Consider the following 17,702-nt stretch of genomic DNA (forward strand, 5'->3'; position numbering starts at 1 on the left):
TCCATTCCTACTTTGGCAACTAACAAGAAAAGAAAGAGCTTGTCTGGAAATATCCAGACCTATCATATTCACAATTAAATTACTTTCAAATATGTAAGATTCTCACCTCCATTCATAAAATCACATAGTTAAGCAAAAAAGATTTGAGAATTCCTACTTCCAGCAATATATTAGACTGGACAGTGTGAAGAGACCTCCTGTTACAACCAAAAAACTATTTCTTACATTAAACATAATTTTTATTGCTTTGCCAAGATTTAAGGAAATAAGAGAAATGTCTGCAGGAAACCCCCAACACCCACTCTCACACACAGTATAAACAAACCCTGAACTGAGTTCAAAGCTTTGAACATCAAACACTGCTATTAAAAAAAAAAAGTCTTGTTGCCCATATCACTGTGGGAGCTGTATCTGGGGCTCCTTTATTAAGGATACCCTAAAGGGAGTGGATATGGTCCCAAGTCTTAGGGCTGAAGCACACACAAATAATCCTTGACAGAAAACAATCTTAATTTGAGTTCCCATATTTCCACAGATAAAAATCAATGAAATATAAATTCTCAAAGATAAGCATGGCACAAGAAAATAAACCATTAATATAAATCAACAGAAACAACACATGGCAGAATGTGTGTGTGTGTGTGTGTGAGAGAGAGAGAGAGAGAGAGAGACAGACAGAGAGAGAGACAGAGAGAGAGACAGAGAGAGACAGAGAGAGAGACAGAGAGAAACTCCAAAAGAATATCAAATACTGACAAGAAAGATTTGGGAGGAAAAGCAGAACTTCTAAAAGTGAAAGAAAACAATATTGAAGTAAAAAAAAAACAGAGAGTTTAACTACAGATTAGTCGAAGGTGAAGAGAATTAGTAAAGTAGAAAACAAATCTTAATAAAGTTCCCAGAGTGCAGCCAGAATGACAAGGAGATAGAAAATATGAAAAAGAGATTAAGAAATATGAAAAAGAGAATACTAATTTCTAAAACGTCTAGTTGGGGTTCCAAAAAGGTGAGAAGAGAGACAATGTATGAAAAAAAATATTTGTAAAGATAATGACTGATAATTTTCCAAAATAATAAATGTCAATTCACAGATAGAGGAAACACATTGTAGTTGTTTGAACCTTATGAAATTGTAGGTCAAAATGGTTTAATACTGTTAATTTCATATGATTGGACCTATATACCAAGCTAGAAAAAAACAAAGAAATCAACACTCAAATTCACTGTATGAAATGCAGAACACCAAAGATAGATTAACTAAAAACGGCCTGAGAGAAAAGAGACATCACTTATAAAGAAATGACAATTAGGCTGACATCAAACTTTTCAACAGCAAAAAGAAAAAAAGTAATTTTCACACATACACAAACTAGGAAGCATTTACTACCAACCGATGTAGACTAGAGGAACTCTTAAAAATATATACGCCAGAAGGAAGAAACAGAATCCTAGTAACAGGGCTCATCTTGCTTGTTAAAAGACTGAGATTGTCAGATAGGATTTAAAATATTTAATAATAGAGGGGGTCAAGATGGGAGGCTAAGTAAAAAGCAGGGTTTGCCTCCTCTCAAGACCAAATTAAAATTACAACAAAATTATAAAATAGTCAATGTGAAGAACCACCTGGAGTATAGCTGATCATAACAGATACATCTGAGGATATAAAGAAAAACCCACACTGAGACCAGAAGGAGGGACTGAGATGCAAAGGGACTGGTCCTGCACCCGCATGTGGCAGCTGAGCCCCGGGATGGAGAGCCAGCTGCAGAGGCGACCCTGAAGAAATGAGGGGTCTCAGCCCCACACAGGGGATCCCCAGCCCAGGTTTCCAGTCCCAGGAAGAGGAGTTCCCACAAAACCTGACTGTAAAAATCAATAAGGATGCTGGCTGTCCAGGCAACATGAAAGAAACCCAGAAACCCAGACATTCCCCTTAAAGAGCCTGCCCATAGACTCATTCGCTTGCAGACATGCACCCTGGGTGCCAGTAGATGGTTGGCAGCTTGGGAGGTACAAGAGACATTCGGGAAAGACTGAGTTGTGTGGTGCTGGAGTGAAGACTAGAGGGACAGCCGTCATTGTTCCTTTTTCTGTAGCCCCCTTGGGAAGGGCTCCTGAGTAGGCCAAGGACAGCCACTGCCTTTGATTGCTCGGGGCTACCTGGTAGGCCTCACTCCAAGGCAGCCTACAGATGGGCACCATCTTGCCTATGTTGAACCCTCCCCGTGAGCACCAAATTCTGAAGCTACACTGGCTGGGTGAGACTGGCCCACCACACCCCTTGTCTCCCCGAGACTGCACCCAACCAAACCCACAAATTGCCCACAGCAGCCCAATGCTAGGCAGCTGTCCTAACCCTGGCCCTTCCAAGGGGCCATGCATTTGTAACAAGCAATAAACCTCAGCTCGCCAGACCCGCCCAGCCCATGCATTTCAGAGGAGACATTTGGTGGTGAACCACTGGTGCCAGCACAAGCTGCAGTGTCTCCTGGGCAGACTGTGGGGGTCTGCAGGCCCATGGCAGTTGGCCTCACTGTGATCTGTGACTACTGTGGGAGCCTGTGGATTCAGAACTGGCAGCAATTTTGATACTGTAATGGCTTAATGGGATCAGCTCACTCCACCCATGTCAGCTTGAGACTCTGTACCACCCACCCGCAAATTACCCATGGCAAGTCCGTTCCCGGGTAGCCAAAACCAACCTGTGCTTTCCTTGGGCAGAAAATTCTATAGCAAACAGCACGCAGCTCATGTGGCCCACGCACGCCTGTGCATCCTGGGAGAAACTTTCGGGGCAGGCTACAAACCCTGCTGCAAGCTATAGTATTTCTTGAATAGACCTCGGGTGTCTATAGGCCCAAAGCGGGCATTGGCTGGCCTTACTGATATCTGAGACCTTCATAAGAAGCCAGAGACAGAAATGGCACAAAAACTGGCACTGTGTTGGCTGGGACAAACCTGCTCACTGTGTCCCCACACAACTCAACTCACGTACCACCTAAAGGCTCTTCAAACTGTGGAGTCTTACAAGAGGTTGACAGGCAGCCCGAGGCCTCGAGATACACTGGTCCTTTTGCAAAGCCGCCCAAGTCTCAAGTACTGGGGGTATAACATGACCTCAACTTTCAGTGCTGTCTCTCTCACTTGCCTTCATATCCAGCATAGGCAGCAATCACCTGTGGATCAATTTGTAGCCCCTATCAGGTAGCCCCTAGCAATCAAAGGCAGTGGCCAACCTTGGCCTACTCAGGGGCCCCTCCCAAGGGACCACAGAACCAAAACAACTAAAAACTGGATTCAGACCACAACAGAGCACCACCTGACTCGCCCCATGAGCAGCATACACAAAGGGTGGTCTCAACAGGTACACGAGCCTGCTGGGGCAAATCCCACTCTGTGGGGTCATTCCCCACATAGCAATTAATACCCTGCAGGCATGGCAAATATCCAAAGCCAGTCAGCCCAAGAGTCAATCCAATCCACTGATGTGCTAACAGCAACCAAGGCTTTGCTACAACAGAACAGACACAAACCACACAAGAAATATGCTCAGAGCCCATGGCACAGGTGATTACGGAGACTGCACCACTGGGCCACAGAGGACACCTATTACAGAAGGCCATCTGGCCAGTGCCAGGAGATGTAACAAATCTTCTTAGTACATAGAAACAAACACAGAAAAGCAAATGAATGGAGAAACAAAGAAACATGCTGCAAATGGAACAGGAGAAAACTCCAGGAAAAACACTAAATGCAATGGAGGCGAGCAACTTACCAGAAGCAGAGTTCAAAAGATTGACTATAAGAATGCTCAATGAACTTATGGAAAGCATAAGTGATCTCAGTGAGAACGACATGTAAGCATAAAAAAGACAAAGAAATTATAAAACAAAAGCAGTCAGAAATGAAGACTACAGTAACTGAAATGAAGACTATCCTAGAAGAAATCAACAGTACATTAGATGAAGCAGAGGACAGAATCAGCAAGTTAGAAGACGACGTAGCAGAAAACACACAATCGCAACTGCAAAAAGAAAAAAGAATCCAAAATGAGGAAATTTTGAGACCCCTTGGAAAACATCAAGCATACAAACATCTGTATAATAGAGGTACCAGAAGGAAAGAAAGAGGAAGGGATTGAGAATCTATCTGAATAAATAATGACAGAAAACTTTTCTAACCCGGTAAAAGAATTAGATGTACAAGTTCAGGAAGAGCAAAGAGTGCCAAACAAGAGGAACCCAAAAAGACCTACAACAAGACACATCATTATTAAAATGCCAAAGGTTAAAGACATAGAGAGAATTTTAAAAGGAGGAAGAGAAAGGCAACTAGTTACTTACAAGGGTACTCCCATAAGAGTGTCAGCGAATTTCTTAACAGAAACTTTGCAGGCCAGATGAAACTGACAAGATATAGTCAACGTTATGTAAAACAAGAACCTACAACCAAGACTACTCTACTCAGCAAGGCTATTAACTAAAACAGAAGGTGAAATAAGAGCTTCTCAGACAATGAAAAGGGTAAAGGAATGCATCACCACCATGCGACTTCTTTAAGAAAAAGGGGAAGACAAAAGTAGATATAAATCATAAAATGGCAATAATTATGTACCTATCAATAATCACTTTAAATGCAAATGGATTAAATGTTCCAATCAAAAGACATAGAGGAGCCGAATGGGTAAAAAAACAAGACCCGTACATATGCTGCCTAAAAGAGCCCCACATTAGACCAAGAGACATACTCAGACTGAAAGTAAAGGATGGAAAAAGATATTCATGCAAATGGAAAAGAAAAAGAAGCTGCGGTAGTAATGCTTATATCAGACAAAACAGACTTTAAAACAAAGGCTATAATAAGAAAAAAAAATAAGAATTCCATAGTGATAAAAGGGATCAATACATCAAAGGGACATAACTCTAGTAAACACATATGCACCCAACAGAGGAGCACCTACATATATAAAGCAATAATTGACTGACATAAAGGGACAGATCTACAGTAATGCACTCATTACTTTACCACATTGACACCAAGGGCAGATCTTCCAGATAGAAAATCGACAAGAAAACAGGAGCCTTAAAAGACAAACTTGAAACGGTTGGATTAATATATTTTCAGAGTGTTTCACCCCAAAGCAGCGGACTACACATTCTCCTCACGTGCACATGGAACATTTTCCTGAATAGATCACATGTTAGGCCACAAAACAAATTTCAGTAAATTTAAGACTCAAATCATATCAATTGTCTTCTCCAACTACAATGGTATGAAATTAGAAATCAACTACAAGAAAAAAAAACTGGAAAATACACTCACACATGGAGGCTAAATAACATGCTACTAAACAATGAATGGGTTAATGATGACATCGGGGAATCAAAAGATACCTAGAGACAAATGAAAATGAAAACACAATGACTCAAAGTCTATGGGACACAGCGAAAGCAGTCCTAAGAGGGAAATTCGTAGCAATACAGGCCTACCTGAAGAAAATTAAGAACATGCTCAAATAAACAAACTAACCTTACACTTACACTTAAAAGAACTAGGAAAAAACAGCAAACGAAACCCAAAGTGAGTAGAAGGAAGGAAATAGTAAAGATCAGAGTGTAAATAAACATAATAGTCTAGAAAAACAATACAAAAGATGAACGAAACCAAGAGCTGGTTCTTTGAAAGGATAAACAAAATTAATAAACCTTTAATCTGACATGTCAAGAAAAAAAACATAGAAGACCCAAACAAATAAAATCAGAAATGAAAGAGAACTACAGACTCCACAGAAATACAATGGGTTTTAAGGAATTACTACGAGTAATTATATGCCAACAAATAGGATAATCTGGAAGAAATAGATGCATTCCTAGAAACATACAATTTTCCAAAACTAAGTCAAGAAGAACATGAAAATCTGAATTGACTGATTACCACCACCAATATTGAATCAGTAATAATAAAAAAAAAATCCGTCCCCCCCCCCGCCAAAAAAAAAGTCCTGGACCACTGGCTTCACAGGTGAATTTTGCCAAACATTCAAAGAAGGATTAATACCAATTGTTCTCAAACTCGTCCAAAAAATTCAAGAAGAGGGAAGGTTTTCTAACTCTATTAACAAGGCCACCATTACCCTGCTTCTAAAACCAAAGACATTACAAAAACAACAACAAAAAAACAAAATAAAATAAAACAAAACAAAAAAAAAAATAGAGGCCGATACCCCTGATTAACATTAATGCAAATATCCTCAACAAGATATTATCAAACTGAATTTGGCAATACATTAAAAATATCATACATCATAATCGGGTTGGATTTATTCCTGGGATGCAAAGTTGGTTCGATATTGGCAAATCAATTGCTATGATACACCACATTAATAAACTGAAAGGTAAAAATCACAGGATCATATCAATAGATGCAGGAACAGCATTCAACAATATCCAGCATCCATTTATGATAAAAACTCTTAGCAAAGTGGGAACAGAGAGAACATTCCTCAACATAATAAAGGCCATATATAACAAACCTACAGCTAATATCATACTCAATGGGGAAAGGCTAAAAGTGTTTTCCTTAAGATCAGAAATAAGGCAAGGATGCTCATTTTTACCACTCCTCTTCAAAACTGTATTGGAAGTCATACAAGAAAGAGAAAAGGCATCCAAATTGGGAAGAAAGAAGTAAAACCGCCATTATTTGCAGATGACATGATACTATATATAAAGAACCTTAAAGATTCCACCAAAACATTTTTAGAACTAATAAATGAATTCAGTAAAGTAGCAGGATACAAAAGTAATATTCAGCAGTTGCATTTTTAAACATGAATGATAAACTATCAGTGAAATTAAGAAAACAATTAAATACCTAGGAATTAAATTAACCAAGGAAGTAAAAGACCTGTTCTCAGAAAGTAAGTCCCTGTAAAAAGAAATTGAAGAGGATACAAAGAAATGGAAGCATATGCCATACCCATAGGTAGGAAAAATCAACATCATTAAAAAGGTCATACTACCTGAAGCAATCTATAGATTCAATGCAATCCCTATCAAAATACCAATAACATTTTTCAGAGAACTAGAAAAGATAATCTTAAAATTTGTATGGAACCATAAAAGGTCCTGAATAGCCATGGCAATCTTGAAAATGGAGAAGAAAGTAGGAGATATCACATTATTTAATATCATACTATACTACAAGGCTACAGTAATCAAAATAGCATGTACTGGCATAAAAACAGATGCATAGATCAATGGAACAGAATAGACCCCAGAAATAAATCCACGTCTATATGGTGATTGCACCTATTACGAAGGAGGCAAGAATATACAATGGGGTAAAGATGGTATCTTCAATAAATGGTGTTGGGAAAACTGGACCACCTTCTTACACCATATATAAGAATAAACTCAAAATCGATTAAAGACTTAAATTTAAGACCTGAAACTGTAAAACTTCTAGAAGAAAACATATGCAGTACCCTCTCTGATAGTGCTATTAGTCATTATTTTTCTGCTCTATGTCCTTGGGCAAGAGAAACAAAAGAAAAATATGAACAAATGGGACTACATCAAACTAAAAAGGTTTTTACACAGCAAAGGCAGCCATCAGCAAAACAAAAAGAAAACTGACTGAATGGGAGAAGATATTTGCTAATGATACATCTGATAAGGGGTTAATATCCAAAAGATATAAAGAACTCTTACAACAACAACAAGAAAAACAAACATTCCAATTAAAAAATGGGCAGAGAACCTGAATAGGTATTTCTCCAAAGAGGAAATACAGATGGCCAATAGACATATGAAAAGATGCTCAACATCACTAATCATCAGAGAAATGTAAATTAAAATCACAGTGAGATATCACCTGACACCTGTCAGAATGGTCATCATCAATAAATCAACAAATAACAAGTGTTGGCGAGGATATGGAGAACAGGGAACCATCATACACTGTTGGTGGGACTGCAAATTGGTACAGCCACTAAGGAAAACAGTCTGGAGGTTTCTAAAAAATTAAAAAATGATATACCTTTTGACCCAGCAATTGCACTTCTGGGTATTTATCCAAAGAAAACAAAAACAATAATTCATAAAGATCTATGTACTCATGGCAGCAGAATTTACAATAGCCAAGATATGGAAGCAACCTAAATGCCCATCAATAGACGACTGGATAAGGAAATTATGGTTAATATATACAGGGAATTTTACTCAGCCATAAAGACAAATGAAACTCCTACCATTAGTAATAACATGGATGGACCTAGTGGCTATTATGGTGAGTGAAATAAGTCAGACGGAGAAAGATAAATACCATGATTTGTTCACTTATATGTGGAATCTAAGGAACAAACTAAACAAAAACAGACTTAAGGATACAGAGGACAATCTGGAGATTGCCAGAAGCAAAGGGGTTTGGGAATTGGGAAAAAAGGTGAATGCATGAAGTACAAATAAGTAGTCACAAAAAAGTGATGGGGATATAGAGTGCAGGATAGGGAATATACCCCATAGTATTGTAATGGCTACATGTAGAGTTAGATGGATGCTAAAGTAATCAGAGGGATCACTTCATAAACTATATAAATGCCTAACCAATGTACTGTGTACCTGAAACTAACATATAATAATTTTTTTAATGTAATAATATGCTATTTTGAGCCCTAAAGAAAGACTCGGAAAAGTTGAAAAGTACAGGGATAGAGAAAGATATAACAAATACTAAAAAGCTGGAGTAGCTATTAAATATTAGACCAAGTAGACTTTAAGATAAAAATTCATTGTTAGGGATGAAGAAAGTGATGAGATAATATAAAATATTAAATTCATCAGGAAGATTAAACAATTATGAATCTGTATTACCTTAATAAATTGCCTCGAAATAAATATAAGGTAGAAACAGATAGAATTATAAAGAGAAACTAACAAATCAAACATCATAATTAAATTTCAAAACATATTACTCTAGTAGTGACGGCGCAAGGAAAAAAAAGAAAACCTCAGTAAAAATAAAGTTTGTCGATGCCAGGCTTTGGCGCCAAAATAAATAAATAAATAAAATTTAAAAATCAAAGCAATAAAGTTTAAAAATTACAACTTGAAGCTTGATGCATTAGATTTCAAAACCAATAATTACAGAATCCTGTATGCAACAACTAGATAAACTTTCTTTTGTGGCACATATGAAAAAATTACAAAAACTGATGACATACTAAGTCATAAGAATTAGTATGTTCAAAGAATTAGTACCATGAAAACATATTTTCTAGACACAACAGAATTTAATTAGATAAGTGCAGAAGAATCAACTAAATTAGCTCTTTTAAAACACCTCATAATAACTTGTAGGTCAATGAAAAATCATAATGGAAATTAAGACAGTTATGACTAAAATATAATGAAAATAATACATAATAACTACGTAAGATTCAAAAACAGTTAGAAGACCTTTATCGAATTAAAAACTTATACCAGAAAATAAAAAAAAGATGAATATTTTTAACTCATTGAGTTTCGGCCTAAAAAAAAGGCAAGGGCAGGGGAGGGATGAGCTAGATAAAACCCAAAGGAAATAAAGGAGATAATAAAGAGCAGAAATTAATGAATGAGAACAGAAAGATGTAATAGAATTAAAAAATAAAAACAAAAAGAAACAAAACTGAATCATTAAAAATGTAAGAGATTGTGAAACTTGCCCACAGTTACACGGCTAATAAGTGGAGGAGCTGGGGTTTAAATCTAGACAGTCTGTCTATAGTCCAGGTTCTTAACTATCATGCAAAAGTGCTAACTATACAAGAAAATGTTGCTATATTTGACTATATTAGTCTTAATGAGCTCCATGTATCATAAATACCGTAAGGGCAAGATATATACGACACATGTAACAGAATATATAAAAACTCCTACAAATCAACAAGACAACAATCCAATAGATAATTGGGAAAAAGACATGAAAAAGCAGTTCCCAAAAGAAAAAATATGAATAGCCAATAACCATATGAAAAGATGCCCTACCTCATAAGTAATCTGGGAAATGCAAAATGAAAATACAATGTGATATTTTATGTGAATTACATTAACAAAAACTAGAAAGTCTGATTATACGAAGTGTTGGCAAAGATGTAAAGCTATGGAAATTCTGACATATTGCTAAGGGAATGCAAATTGACACAACTCTCTGGAGAAATATCTGGACACTACCTTATATGAGCATTTATTTCTATATCCTACAACTTGGGAATTGCACTCCTACATATGTATCCTAGAGAAGCACGTGAATATATTAATCTTGAAACACACATAAGGATGTTAATAAAAGCAAAAAAAAAAAAAAACTGGAAACAGCTGATGTCCATCAACAAAAAAAAATGGAAAAATAAATTGTGGTATATTCACAATATTTAATTCACAATATACAGCAATGAAAATAAATTACCTATAATTATACACAAGGATGATACTTTAAAAAATAATATTGAATGGAAAAAGAATTAACAGTATGATTCTATTTTTAAAGCTCAAAATAGGCCAAACTGAACTTATTATTTAGGTAGGTAGGGAGGTAAGCAGGCAGATAGATAGATTATATGAAGAGTAGAACAACAAATTATATGTTTGCATATACCAAATCTTGAGTAAATCTTTTTTATCTTTCCAATTTTCCCCTCTTATTCAAATAGTACCTTATCAAAAAACAAAATAACCAATGGCAGTCTTACCTGCAGAAACACTGAGGGAGTTCTCCTTGGCCATATAAAGGAAACAAAAACGGAGTGTTGCCATACCGCCCAAGACAGCAAAGAAAGTTTTTGGTAGCTTTGAGACCATCTATGGTACTGCTGGCTCTCTCTGATATCATTGCAATTGAATGCAGGACAAAGTATTGGAGGTTGGGGGTTAATTTTTGAGTTTTTAAATATTCGGAAAATGTAATCTCCTCATAAGCTATGAAAAGAAAGATGAAAATCCATCGGTTAAAATGAGAACTAAATTTCAATTTAAAACCACTGCACAAAAATTAAATCAAGTATGTTTAAAACACTAGGCAAAGGACATGGGTGGTGACACTATTACATTTTGGATAGACTGTTGATTTCAGCGAGGAAGAAAACTAGAAATCTCACTCTCCTAATTAGATTGGCAGCATGATTTTTAAGCTTTAAATGATAAACATTTGTTTAGTATTTTACAGATTAAAAAAGTAGAAAAGCACTAAATAATTCATTAACCATCTTTAAAACTGCAGAATAACCCCAATAATTGTTTTCTGAAATATAAAATAGATACAACAAATGACAATTTTTGGTGAAAATGACAGAGTAATACTTGATTTTTTTAAATGTATGTTTCTTACCAAAACTAGGAACAATGGACTATAGTTAAAAAGTAACGAAACTAATTTTTCTGTCTAGTGGAATCAGTCTTATTGCTTTATAATCACATCAAACCAAAAGGGACCCCTAAAAACTATTTCTTTAAGAACAGAAAAAATGTAACTGGACTGTTAGTGGTAAGAAATACAATTCTATGGCAAAAGACAAAATTTTTATAGAAATTATACGAACAAAATTTAGAAAAATTTCATGAAGAAATATAAGTTTACATCACTGTAGATAACAAATTGTCAGTACATAATGGACTTGAAACTTTAAGAGAAAAAGCTAGACTTTTGATATTACATTTAGTTAAAAAAAATACCGCTGTATTTCTCACTGTAACTTTATAAATAAATTGTCAATAGTATATTCCTATTTTGAATAAATTTTCTGCCCAATGTGTTTAAAGTGTAAAGCTCTGATACTAAAATGGTATATTCAATTTTCAACAAATGGTGAATGAACTGGCCCCAGATCACTCAATGAGATGGGTCAAAGCCAAGACTAGAAACCACATATTCTCCTAATCCAGTGGTTTCCTCCATACCATCTTGCCTCCTTTTTAATCAACCAAAATAAATAACTCAATATTTCAAACAAAATTAATCCTAGAAAAAAGAAAAAAAATGTAGTTTTATTACTGATGAAAAAATTAAGGGAACAATGAAAAAAGAATACAGCAGCTCCCCCACCCCGTATCTGTGGTTCCACTTTCCATGGTTTCAGTTACCCACAGTAAACTGCAGTCAAAATCTATTAAATGGAAAATTCCAGAAATAAATAATTCATAAGTTTTAAATTGCACACGGTTCTGAGTAACCTGATGAAATCTTGTACTGTCCCACTCTGACTTATCCTGGACGCGATTCATCCCTTTGTCCAACATAGCCACACTGTATACACTCCCTATCTGTTAGTCACTTAGTAGCCATCTCAGTTATCAGATCAACTGTCATAATAGTATCATAGTGCTTGTAACTCTGTAAGTAACCCTTACTATACTTAATCATGGCCTCGAAGCACAAGAATAGTGATGCTGGCAATTTGAATAGGCCAATGAGAAGCTGTAAAGTATATATGTATAGAAAAAAAATAACATGTATAGGGTTTGGAACTATCAGCAGTAGTTTCAGGCATCTACTGGGGGTCTTAAAACATATCCCCAGTGAAAAAGAAGGGACTACTATACCATCTATGAAGAACCGGTTGACAGCAGTATTTAAGTAACAAGAATAAAAATTAAAACCTAGCACAGTATTTCTACGATGATAAAAATGTTCTAAAGCTGCACTGTAACCACAATAGCTACTAGCCACTTGAAATGTGGCTAGTGCAACTGAGAAACTGAATTTTAAATTTTATTTAATTTTAATTAAGTTTAGTTACAGGTTATTAACGGCTACCTTATTAGATGTTTCAGAGTAAGAATGTATTTTAAGAGTAATATGTTGCTTACTACAACAGAGCAAGCATATAAAAACACTAAGAAAGCTCAAATAACTGGAAAATACATTGTATGAAAAACAATACCTTTATATTCATCAGGATGTTCCTCATACTCCATACAAAAGGTAAGAAACTTCATTAGCATTCGCTTTTCTACCATAGTAAGTTGTTTGCTATTAAAGACATCTGCTCTGGAACAAGGAACCTGAAATCCAAGATTTTAAGTTCAGAAACTACTTCCTAGTGATAAACAAGTATTCCAAATTACTTTTATTCCCCCTTTAAGTATAACAAGATTATTATTTCTATTCTAGTCAGGCTGCTTCACATTACCTTCCACCAGTTCTAACAGCATCTCTGTTGACTTGAGAGCTAATTAACTTGTAAGCTCTCTTACTTAATTCTGCCAAGTGGCTCCTTATGCCATTAAAAGGCCAATAGTATGTCACTTCTAATTGGGAACAAATGACAGCTCAAATCTAGCAAGGCTGCCTGAAATTAACTTTCTCAACCCCAACATCAAGCTGCAGAATAACTCATGAGAAAATTAGCACTAGACCTTTTAATTGAGCATTCTCTCACTATTTACATTTGTAAATCACCATGCGGGATTGGAACTTTCTGCTTTACCAGAAAAAGTCACAATCTTATTTGCTTATCCTTTCAAAAAAAAACAATAATTTAACCTCATACCCAGTTAACAACATTTGATCAGCATAGTACCTGTTCCACTCTTCCTTCTCGAAATGCAAGAATCCTGGTAATATTTTTGAACTCTGCATATCGACTAACATTAGATTTGATTAGAAGATCAATTAGCAATCCTCGAGAATACAGCAGCTGTACAAAGAAAATATTTTAGAGGATGAAATAAAAGGTGAAATAGTGGAAAAACTGATAAACACTAAATTAAGATGTATAATTTGGTTATATTTTGAATTATTTGTAAAAAGCATTATACCTATTAATAGTATAATACATATTGTAATTTATTACAGACACAATTACCTGAAAATCAAAATCCAAAAAACTGTTATTTCATAGCTGATTTGGCAACAAAACCTGATCTATACTGATAGAAGGCTCTTTTGTTTTTATCCCACTTAATGTGAATATTCATACATCTGACAAAAGAAATAGTAATGTTTAATTTATAGTGCCTTCTCAGATCCTAAGAATGTTACATCATATGTAGCATATCGGCATGTGTACTGTGTTATTTTCTTATATATTTTTTAACCTAAATAACAGAACACACCAGGTCCCAAGGGTTTTAGGTAAGGAACTGTAGCCTTATACAAGAGCAGGTGGTTATTAACAAGAAACCAGCCCACTAGACCTCTTCACCAACCATTAAAAGAAAAAGATTGGTTATACATTTCTACCAAGAGAGTAAAATTATAAGGTCCCTCTGTAATCCTAGTGGTCTACCTTTATCTGAAACACATTTTTCTCAAGAAGTGAGGATGATGGTTATTGCCAGCATGCATGTAGGGGATTGATTTAACCTTTCAACATCTCTCACAACAATTAATAAAGAGACAAAAACAATTTCAATAGTATTATTTAGCATGTTTTAAATTTAACCATATAGTTAAATGCAACGGATTTGGTTATTTTCTATATTGAGATACCTTTAAGTGACTATAACTCAATAAATGTTAAAAATGTAAATGTTACATCTGTAACAAGGGGGGGGTGGGAGAAAGAAAATTTAAAAATCAGCTTTACTTCAAAGAAAATGCAAATTTCAAAAATCAGTCTAAATAAAGTATTAGCCTGAAGATCCAAAAGGTCCATGAAGACTTTCTGTAAATGAATTTTTATAAACTATTATATTCGTCTAGCATTTTGCAGAACAAACAAAATTGACATTGCTTTTTTGGAAACTAAACCAATTACACTGATCACATTATGGCATTTTACTTCCTTACTTTCAGCCTAATATACAACTAATATAGCCCATGTTTTTAAAGAATATATTGCCAAATCTTAATTTTATCATAATAAAAAGACCCAGATACTTCTTATTCTTCATTTGTTTAAAAACGGAAATACTTGAGATTCAATGATCCCTCAGTGGTCATAATGATTTCAAAAATATTAATATATCAAACACAAAATGTATTTACACTTAATAAGACCTAATAAAGCTTTTAAAATTTAATGTCAGCTTAAAGAATAACGCATTTATCACTCGAGTGAAAACATATTTCAGTTAAAACTATACTAAACTTTTGTCTGAAGCTTAGAAAAAATGAATATGTACCATATTTAAACCTAAGCCTCTTTTTCACCACTCTCTAAGTGACAAACCACATCAATTTCACAGTGCTAAGAGGCTAAAAAATAGTTCAATATAATTATAATCACGGGAACTAGATTTAATAATTGACAATTTTGGTTCCATACTTACTAAGGGTATAGACTATCTTAGAAATGAGTTTTAATTATAAAAACTTCATCTTTGATTATTTTCTCTATTAGTCTAAGTAGCATAACGCTATAAAGTATTTTATTTAACTAACCTACCCTGAGCTATAAGATTACTTTTTTAAAGGCTGTATACATGGATGTGTCTTGTAAACTATAAAACACCACATACATGACGACTTTGAGATAGAATGCACAAAGAAATGTCAAGTAGTTTGGAGACATCAAACTGAACTTTAGTTAAAAGGTAAAGCTTGTGTTAGGTATTTGACAATCATCCTAAACTTAGATATAATAACTTCGATTAATAGAACATATGGAATTTCCTAGGATATTACACAAATATCATGGAATACAATGTTTTCCAAAGAGTATGTATTCAATAAATGTTCATTAAGTGACTAACACTAAAAAAAGAAAAAAATGATAATAAGCTCCTTGGATTGCTATGCTTATACATTCTTTAGCTATTCCTGCTTTTGTGGGATGAGTACAGTAAATTATTATTGGTTATTTCTTAAATGTATGAATCTCTGAAAACTATGTAGAAGAAACTGCAAATTCCTTGACCCCTCTAGACATGTTTGTTTTTAATTTAGCTTAAGAGACTACTATTACTAACCATTTGAATTCGCAAAAAAAAAAAAAAAAATCCGGAAATCTCCTTCAGATCTCCTCAAATGTCTTGGCATCTAAGTAGACTGTCTCCTCCTCTACAACCATTCACTTTCTTACACGTTTCCTACACTAATTTCAAAAACTGACAAAGTAACCTCTTCTTCTACCACTTTCCTTTGCAAGATTTATACTGTATTTCAGTTACCCTTAGGTTCAGAAGCTTATATGAACTAGCCTTGATTCTTAACCATAATTTTCATCACTATTTGTTAGGCAAATCAAATTCCAAGTAACTAATTCAAAATGAAATTTTCAGAGCAAATCCTATTTGTTACTTGGCATCCAGGGATTTGTTTCTAAACTTATTTCCTGCTCATGAAAACAGGAGAGCTATTAATAAGCTATAATTAAACTTCCACCCAGAAATCGACAGCCAAGGTAACATGGAAAAAAGATGGTGAGAAATTGCAATAGATAATGCAGAAATATGAAGTAGGACCAGGGCGCTAGCCCACTCAGACCAGGAGAGAATTGCAGTGAACTATGTGAGAGAAAGAAACAATGGGTAGTAAAAAATATTCATATTTTCAGGCATCAAGTTCAAAGAGAACAGCAATATGAGTATATGGAGTTTTATCAGCAAAATGTGAGGAACCAGCAATTAGTTCCTCTCTTTATAACTTGGAACTGGAAGAGAACACATTAAATTGAAAAGCCTAGTTTTGAGGGAAGTCTAATGTTACGATATTCACTACCTTTTTCTACTTTTTTTCAATTTTTCATTTGTTTGCCCTCAACTTATGGGACTTGGTCTCTCTTTCTTTACACTTTCACCCAGCCCTATATCTCAACTCTTTAAGGCCATTATCTTTTATCTTACTGCTTTTATATTCATTTGCACTAAATTAGCTTTGCCTCCTATAAATCTGATGCAACACTGTACCCTCCTCCTAAGACACAAGGACCTCTGAAGTCACACTGACCTATCATCAGAACTAAAGATGGAAACATAACCAAAAGCAATAGCATTCTACCCAGCTTCCTGCCACCACTACTATTAGATTACCCTCTGAAGCCTGAACATCTGAAGAGATAATTTTCAAAAATACAGTGGCTTGAGGCACCTAAATATTGCATCGCTTTTGTGACCACATCAAAGATGGGACAGAAACACAGTGCAAATAGCAAGCAAAGTCACCTGAGATCTAGATGAACAGAAGTGCTATAACTAGGGAGAGAAATAATTAATGAATCTGCAGTGGTAAAAGGTAAGAGGGGGCAAAGACACGAGGCTGCCTGGTACCTTGTGGCTGAGTGGGACAGAAGCTGTTGCACTGGCAGCTGAAGACGCCTCTTAAAGGTGCCGTTTCCGCTAGTGGACTTTTGCGGAGACAGATCTGCTTACTCTGAGAACTAGCGCTGGGTAAGCCACATGGGGGGGTACCAGGGACTTAAAGGGGGACAACGAGTTGTCAGAGTGAGAGCCAAGGGTGAGGCTTTCTCCTTGGCAGAGGGGCTGATGGTATCCATTGTTCCTCTGCTCAGTCCTCCCCATTCCCAGTGTGCAGACAGAGCACCGCCATAGCTGAGACGTCATCGAACTGGATAGTAGAGGTCGCTATGCCCAGAGGATTCCCTGAAACTCTGCCTCCCCCAACCCATGGCCCCACAAGCCAAATCTATTTGTATCCTCTGAGAATCCAGTGCTCCTTCCTGAGCCGAGTCCAAGACCCACAATGGTGGCAGCTTGCCTCAGTTTCTGGTGTGGCCTCTTGAGGCAACTATAAACACAGCATCTGTGCATTGCTTGCTAAAT

The 17,702-nt window shown here is 35.6% G+C and overlaps 1 protein-coding gene across 4 annotated transcripts in view; it reads right to left on the reverse strand.

Annotated features, from left to right (window-relative positions):
* The window catches only part of CHM (CHM Rab escort protein), a 190,979-nt gene that overhangs the window by 89,434 nt on the left and 83,843 nt on the right, over nt 1-17,702 (reverse strand). For all 4 annotated transcript variants that reach the window (XM_016129964.2, XM_016129961.2, XM_036226400.1 and 1 more), the window contains 3 exons: nt 13,559-13,675; nt 12,920-13,040; nt 10,733-10,958 (listed from right to left, as the gene is read on the reverse strand). In XM_016129964.2, the coding sequence (XP_015985450.1) occupies nt 10,733-10,958; nt 12,920-13,040; nt 13,559-13,675 (464 nt within the window). The remainder of the gene's footprint in view (nt 1-10,732; nt 10,959-12,919; nt 13,041-13,558; nt 13,676-17,702) is intronic.

Source organism: Rousettus aegyptiacus, unplaced genomic scaffold (genome assembly GCF_014176215.1).
Source record: "Rousettus aegyptiacus isolate mRouAeg1 unplaced genomic scaffold, mRouAeg1.p scaffold_m13_p_9, whole genome shotgun sequence".
NCBI lineage: Eukaryota > Metazoa > Chordata > Mammalia > Chiroptera > Pteropodidae > Rousettus > Rousettus aegyptiacus.